The 7,678-nt window shown below is 64.6% G+C and overlaps 1 protein-coding gene across 1 annotated transcript; it reads left to right on the top strand.

Moving 5' to 3' along the window:
• Nucleotides 1–740: 740 nt before the first annotated feature.
• Nucleotides 741–3,957, top strand: LOC148161731 (epididymal-specific lipocalin-10-like). The gene is made up of 5 exons (XM_088020608.1): nt 741–851; nt 1,506–1,645; nt 1,989–2,059; nt 2,344–2,451; nt 3,596–3,957. Exons 1-5 carry the CDS (start codon nt 741–743, stop codon nt 3,955–3,957), a joined length of 792 nt encoding a protein of 263 aa, XP_087876734.1.
• Nucleotides 3,958–7,678: the final 3,721 nt, after the last annotated feature.

The following is a 7,678-nucleotide window of genomic DNA, read 5'->3' as shown; positions in this document are numbered from 1 at the left end:
GGTCACCACAGTCCCTGGGCTGCAGGGAGGATTGTCTGTCTGAGTTAGAGCAGACCCTCGGGAGTCTGGACAGGTGCGGGCTGACGCAGTGGGCGTGGGTGCCCACCAGGGTGCGCGGCTGGGGTGCCACAGTGTCCAGGGCACAAGAGTGTGGCTTTCCCAGACCTGGGGCTTTGGGGCCAGGGCAGGGGGCAGGATTCCAGAGGGACCGAGCCTGTGGCTCCTCCTGTGGTCTGGTGGGGCCGTGCCTGACGTCGTGGCGGAAGCTGGGCTGGGGGCTGCCCCTCACTCACGGAGAGGGGCGGTGCGTGCAGGCTAGGGGTGGGCATGCTCACACACACCCAGCAGCCCTGTCCGGGAGCACCTGCTCGGGACGGAGAGCCCTGCTGTCACGCTGGTGCCGTCTGTGCCCCATCGTCACCGTGGTCCTGCTTCTCACGTGCAAATATCTCTATGAAGTGACTCACAGGGACGCCTCCCGGCTGCTTGCCTCTCTTCCGCGGGGGCTAGGATGGGAGGCCCAGGGGTCTCACAGGGGAACACGATGGCCTTCAAATTCAGGCAGCACCCGCCAGGCCGAGCCCCTAGGCCGCCCGCCTGTGTCCCAAAGCCCCTCTCCCCCCACATTGACCCACCCCAGGCTGGCTCAAGGCTCTGGGTTGGCTGGACGCCCACGGCAGGGTCAGGTGGGTGGGGAGACTTAAACTCAGTGCCCCGGTGGCCGAGGAAGGAGGGTGACAATGGGACCAGGGAGGCTGACGTGTGTGCTGGTCTTGGCGCTTATGCCTGCTACGGGGTCCCGGCCGCAGGGACAGCTACCCAGGGAGTCCCACAACCTCAACTGGAACAAGGTGAGCCACACACCTGCGTTCCCCAAGGCTGACAGCCAGGCCGACCGGGGCCAGGCATGCAGTGTGTGTGGTGGCTGGAAGATCACTCCCTGAAAATCTCCAAAGGGCCATCCTGGAACAGGGGGCAGTGCCGCGAGGGCGGAAGGGGTTTCAGGCCCTGGCCTCTCTCTGAGGAGCTGGTGGCCACGCAAGAGGGGGGAGGGCCGAGGGCCCCAGGCAGGTGCTGCCTCAGGGCCCCAGGGATGCTAGGTGGGCAGAGGCCGAACGAGCAGAGCGTGTTCCAGAACAACCAGATGGCTGGCAGGTGGAAGGTTCTAGTGGAGGTGGCCGTGGGAACTGACTCCCCGGGAATGTGGGTTTGTGGCAGGAAGTCAGAGGGATGGGGCCGAGGGCCGAGCTGGAAGGAAGGGGGAGGCCTTTCACGGGAAGGGAATTCCAGCACATGGTAAGCACAGCCCAGCCCTCGGGGCCCCAGCACACCCGGCACCTGCCCGCCAAGGCCCAGAGGGGCAGCCGGGGCCCTGTGCAGGGGCTGTGCCGACCTGTGGGTGCTGGACCCGGCCCGGGCCTCAGGCCAATGTCAGTGTCCGGTGGCTTCCTGAGGGCCCGGCTGGGAGCCTGGCACGGGCAGCTACGCCAGCACGCTCTCCACAGTTTTCAGGGTTCTGGTACATTCTGGCTGTCGCCTCTGAGGGCCAGAGATTCTTGCCAGGCAGAGACAGGAGGAAGCTGGGGGCATCGATGTTGGAGGTCCACAAAGCGGGCCAGCTGAAGGTGGTCCTTGCCTTCAGCCGGTGAGTGGACCAGGGTGGGGGCCCAGCACACTCTTCACGGAGCCCTGACCACAAACAGCCCAGACATCTCCCTGTCAAGAGGGGAAAGGGAGCCGGGGGCGGGGGGAGCCAGACCCACGATCACCCGCACATCTGACAGACCATCTCTGCGGCCCCGAAACCCTTCCTGCCCCTAAAAATTAAGGCCTGATTTTGGGAGAGGCCACCACGTACACGGGAGCACTCGGCAGAGAGTGGGTGTTCTGAGGGTTTCCCTTGAGCTGTGGGACTGACCCTGCACCAAACTGGAAAATTCCAGGAAACCAGAGCCAACAAAGGGCTCCCGCCTTGCCCCCCCCCCCAGGTCACAGGGGTGTCAGTCACACACATTAATTCTGCGGAAAGATAGGAAAAAGGCGATGTTCAGGAATACTTGTGTGTATGAAGGCCTGGAGAGAAAGACCTGGGGGTGGGCGTGTCCCCGGGTTCATGGCCACAGGCCCGGGAGAGGCCGCTCCTCTGTCCCAGGGCTGGGTGGATGGGATGGACAGCGGCCCACGGGGCGGGCAGGCAGGCCACGGTCCCAGAGCCCACAAGCATGCAAGTGCCCGCCTAGGCCTGGAAGGTGGTTGGGTGTGTGGGAGGGACTCCTGACCCTTCCCAGTTGCCCCTGCTGTGCAGGCCTGATCGGGCGGCCCCACGCTTCTCTTCCGGTCCAGTGAAGGGGGTCGAGGGCTTCCACGTGCTGTCCACCGACTACAGCTACGGCGTGGTCTACGTGCGCCTGGGCCGGGCCGGCCGGACCTCTAAGACCCTGCTGCTCCTCAGTGAGTCCAGTGGAAAACTCTGGGGAGGGGGCGTGCAGGGTGCGGGTCAGGTGGGGGACGGAGGGGCGACAAGCTCAGAGGGCAAGGTATGGAAGCACCTGCCTCAGCTCGGGCTCCCTGACAGAGCGCCACAGACCGCACCGCACAGGCGCCCGCGATGGACATTGATTCTCACGGCTCAGCGCGCCAACCCGGCGAATTCCGGGGAGGTCCCCATTCCTGGTTTGCAGATGGCCGCCTCTTCACTATGTCAAGTGTCGGGGAGAGGGCTCCGGTGTCTTCCTCTTCTTATACGGGCACTGACCCCATCATGAGCACCCAGCTAACCCCACACACCTCCCAAGGCCCCAGGACGTCACACCATCCCTCTGGGGCTCTGATGGATGAATTTGGGGGGACACGAACACACATCCATTCCTGTCACGGCCCTTGCGCTGCGGGCTGGCAGGAAGTGGGAAGTAGGAGGTCAGGGCCGGGACACACACAGCAAACGGGTGGCCAGGTGGGCGGGCGGAGCGCGGCGCCCAGACGGGGGGACCGGGTGGGCGGGTCTCTGGTGTGGCTGCCACGGGGCTGAGTGGGGGCGGCCAGTGCACGGGCGGAGCCCAGAAGGCAACAGGCCCGGAGTGGGACTGACCCTCTGCATGGAGGCAGGGGACCCCTGGGCTGAGGGCAGGATCGGGGGAGCAGGGGGAGGTGGTGAAGGGAGGGTGGCGGGGAGCTGCTGTCCAGGGAGGGGTGGGGGGAAGGGAGCACAAACCCACTTCGGGGCACCGAGGCCTGCAGGACAGCCATTGGGGAGGTCGGAGGGGTCCCGTGGAGTCTCCGTGGAGGACGGCGTGGCCAGGAGCGCAGCGGGAGGGGCATCAGGCTCCGGCCCATGGGTCCTGTGAGCAGAGGGGCCTCCCCAAGTGGCCCTGTGTGGTGCCCGCCTTGGGGCTGCACTGGGGACACCCCCTACCTCGGAGCACAGAGGGGACAGAGGCACACTCCCCATCACCCGCCTGTTGCCCCCTCCCTTGGCAGCACACTGGCTTCTCTGTCCTGCCAGCTCGGACGGCGCTGCGGTGGCCACGGGCTCGGGGACAGCCCCAGAGGGCCAGAGCTGGGGACTCTGACCTTGTGACTCTGCTTTCAACTGCAGGCAGACAGAGCAGGTCCAGCTTCCCGAGCATGAAAAAATTCGTAGACATATGTGAGATTTGGGAGCTCGCAAACGGTGTGACTGTTCTCCCAAAGATGGTAACAGACGGCCACGGGCCCTCCCGTGCAGGCCAACAGCACGCCCGGCCCCCATCCATCCCGTCGAGCTCAGTGCTTCTCTCCCTCCTGCAGCCTCGTGTGCCCACACCATCCTGCCCTGAGAGCCCGCGTCCACCCACCTGTCCCCTCGCGGCTCCACCCGCGGTCCCCCTTGACCCCGGGAACATCGCTCAAGACTGCTGGTCTGCACAGCCAATGGCCTATTGGGACGCGTTGGAATACCCCAGGCCACTGATGGGGTGAAGTCCAGGGCCATGGCCGTAGCCCAAGCGGGATCCTTTATGATCTTGGAGAGATGGGGATAGGAAGGCGGTAGGAGGGCAGGTGTTGGCCAGGCAGGAGGATGCCCGACCGGACCCATTCTGCCCACGCCCTCCAGATTCCGTGGGGGAAAGAGTCTGCCACACTTCTCTGCTGGGAAGTAGACCACGGCTCTTGGACCAACGTCGTCCTTCTGTATGCGTCCCACAGCGCGTCTGCCACCAGTCCCCGTGGGCCCTGACGTCCTACACTTCCTCAGGAAGTCTTCCACTTATTCGCCCAACATTTCCAAGCACCCGTGGCATGCCAGGCATGTGCTAGCTGCCAGGGAGAGGCAAACTGGCAAATTCGGTTTCAGAGATCTGATGCCAGGACAGGCTCGCACCAGCGCAGCCGCCCTTCACACGACCGCAGACTCGGGGAAAAGTGTCTGGAGAGAGTGCAAAACAACGGCAGGTCTGACTCACGCCGGGTGGAGCAGGAGGGGTCAGGGAGGGCTTCTTGGAGGAAGGGACATTCGGAAGAGAGCTGAGGCACAGAGGTAGTTAGGGAAGTTGGGTGGGCTTCCGCAGAAGAGGAGACCACTTGTGAAAAACCCCAGAGTGGTGGAAGCGGAGGGAAGGGTGAGGGGGGGGAGAGCACAGGCTGTGGAGGGAGGTTCAGTCCGAGGACAGGGAGCTCCGGGCAGGCTCGGGAGCTGAGCTTGGAGCCCAGGACTCCCAAATGGAGATGCCACGTGGGGGGCTGGAGTTCAGAGGACAGAGAGATGTGGGAGCCGGACACGTGGAGTCACCAGTATGTAGTTGGCAATGCAATTCGCTGGTGCAGTTAGGGCCACCCGAGGAGAACACAGTAGAATGGCATCAGTCAGCTACTGCCACGTAAGGACCACCCACAGGATCTCTGTGCTATGAACCGACACGAATGTACTTAGCTTTCCCGTCTGGGCAGCGTGGGGTCAGGTGGCACAGGCCGGCCCTGCTGGGCGGCGGGGGTCTCCGCAGCTTGCGCCCGCCTTGGGGGGTGACTGTCCGTGACTGGTTCGCGCCGGCTCTGCTGCCATTGTCCCCCTCCCACCGAGGGCGGCCACGTCCTGCTCGTCTCACGGCCACGCCGAGGCCACAGCAGGCGAGGCCACAGCAGGCTGGGAGGAAGGGCTCAGCACAGGACTGCATTTCTGCCTCAGCGGCTAAGTGAAGCATGTCGAGGGGCCAAACCCCAAGTGCAGAAGGGCCTGCACAGGGTCTGTCGAGGGTCACAGCCCTGGGCACGCGCAGGAGCCCAGGCTGAACCCAGCTCTGTGTCCTCACACAAGGGCTGCACCCAGGCCTTGCGTGGGCTGTGGGTGGGGTGGGGTGTGAGGGTGTCACTGTATAGATGGGGCATGGGGGGGGTCAGCATTGAACAGCTCGGGGAGGGGCCCTCGCGGGTGGGGCTCTTGTCTGAGGAGGAAGTTGGGTGAGGGGACCCCGGCCATGGTGACCTCACTTCCCTGACAACAGAGCCCATCAGAATTTGGAACCCAGGTAACCAGGAACCCACATTCCAGAGACAGCCCCCGGCCCAGCTCATTACATTGCAGATAGTGAAACCAGGATGTTCACGTGCTGTGTTCCCAGATCCGGAGGTTGCCGACGGAAGAAAGCGCGCCCAGCAAATGCGCTCTCAAGATGTCCGTTCAGGGCTCCCCACCGCCTCTGGCCGTTTGGTCGGAAAGACCACAAGGTGACACCAGGAGTCCCAGGGCCGGCCACCCAGCCCCACAGGGTCTAATCCACCTGTGCAGCCCCAGGTCCCTACCCGTGTGTGTGTGTGTGTGTGTGTGTGAAGAGGGGTCATGTAGGGTGGGCTAACCCCATTCAAGAGCAGGCTGATGAGGGGTCAGATACCCAGTGGGCAGGTCTTGTTCAAGGTCAAGTGTGGCTGGGTGGGATGGGGTGTGTGCGGATGCGAGCTTCTGCCCTGGGTTTATCCCAATTGCCCTGGAGCGGGGGTCACTGTACCGCGTGCAGGGCTGGGCACGCACAGGTGTGTCTGATCTGGGAGCAGGAGGGGGACTGGGCAGGGGCACAGGGAGGCTGGCTGGGCAGGGCTATGATGCCTCTGGGCCGGCTACCCGTCCCTGTCTTTGCAGACCACGGATGAAATCGGGAGGAGGCTGGCGGACAGCCATGACAATTCCCGGACCTGGGGCATGACCCCACAGGGGTCCCCAGGAGCAGGTGCTGCGGATTGTGGGGAAAGGCCTCCGACACCACCCAGACCACTGTCCCTGGTGGTCATTGACTGGATTGTGCTCCAGGAATGGAGCCCACGGAGACCGAGCTCGAGGCTGAGAAGCCTGGGGCGGGGTGCCTGTGGGTGTGTGGGGACGGGTCGGGGCCGGCCCCACAGGGAGGAGCCCCAAGAGGCTGGTGTGGGGCCAGGAGCAAAGACTGTGTGCAGAGCACCCAGCGGGTGGACTGCAGTCGGGGAGACGTCCCGGGGAGGGCACCTTCCTGGCTGCGGCTTCTCTGGGAGGCTCTGGGCTGGGCTCTGTCTTGCAAATACCCACGGAGAGCAGGCACGGGGGTGAGCTTTCCTCCTCTCACAGATGTTCCACGACCTAAGGAGCTAGAGCCGGCTCCAACTCCATCAGCAGCTCTGCAGGGAGGGGTGCTGCCTGCAGAGACTTCAGCAGGAGCCCAGGAGCCGGCAGTTGACCCGGCACCTGCCCACGGAGAGCCTGACGCCGACCAGGAAGGGCCTGCTCGAGAACCTGTGCCCAGAGAGCCTGCCCCTGTTCCTGCCACTGTTCCTGCCGGAGCCAGTGCCCCTGGGCCTGCCCCGAACTGTGGCCCTGCTCCTTCCCCAGACCCCGCTCCTGCCCTGGATCCTGACCGGTCCGTACCCCTGCCAGTGCCCCTGTCCCTGCCCCTGACCCAGATACTGCCTTGGTTCCTGTATGTGCCATTGCTGCAGACCCTGTCCCTCCCCTTGCACCTGCCCCTTCCCCTTCCCCTGCTTGTGCTCCTGTTCTGGCCCCTGACCCAAGTCCTGCCCCTTCCCCTGCCCATGCCTGTGTCCCTGTTTTCGCCTCTGACCCAAATCTTGCCCCCACTCATGTCCCTGCCCCTGCCCGTGCCCCTGCAGCTGCCACTTCCCCAGCACCTGCCTGTGCACATGTTCTTGCCCCTGCTCCGGATCCTGACCCAGCTCCTGGCCTGGATCCTGCCCCTTCCCTTGCCCCTGGCTCTATTCCTGTTCTTGCCCCTGTCCCGGCTTCTGCCCCTGCACCTGCCCCTTCCCCGACGTGTGCAACTGTTCTTGCCCCTGACCCAGCTCCTGCCCTGGATCCTGCCCCTTCCCCTGCCCCTGCCTGTATTCCTGTTCTTGCCCCTGTCCCGGGTTCTGCCCCTGCAACTGTCCATTCCCCTGCTCCTCCCTCTGCTCCGGTGCTTGCCTCTGACCCAGCTCCTTCCCCTTTCCCTACCCGTTTCCCTGCCCCTGCATGTGCACCCATTCCTGCCCATGACCCACCTCCTGCCCCTGCACCTGTCCGTTCCTCTACCTGTGTCCCTGTCCGTGCCCCTGCCAGAGCCGATGCCATTTCCCCTGCCTGGGTCCCCATTCCTGCCCCTGCCCCTGCCAGAGCCAATGCCCTTTCCCCTACCTGGGTCCCTGTCCCTGTCCCTGTCCCTGCAAGAGCCTATGCCCCTTCCCC

This window comes from Eumetopias jubatus, unplaced genomic scaffold (genome assembly GCF_037043125.1).
Source record: "Eumetopias jubatus isolate StellerSeaLion01/CBP00866 unplaced genomic scaffold, mEumJub1_p1.0 scaffold_80, whole genome shotgun sequence".
Classification (NCBI taxonomy): domain Eukaryota; kingdom Metazoa; phylum Chordata; class Mammalia; order Carnivora; family Otariidae; genus Eumetopias; species Eumetopias jubatus.
This window is presented reverse-complemented; position numbering and strand designations above follow the sequence as displayed.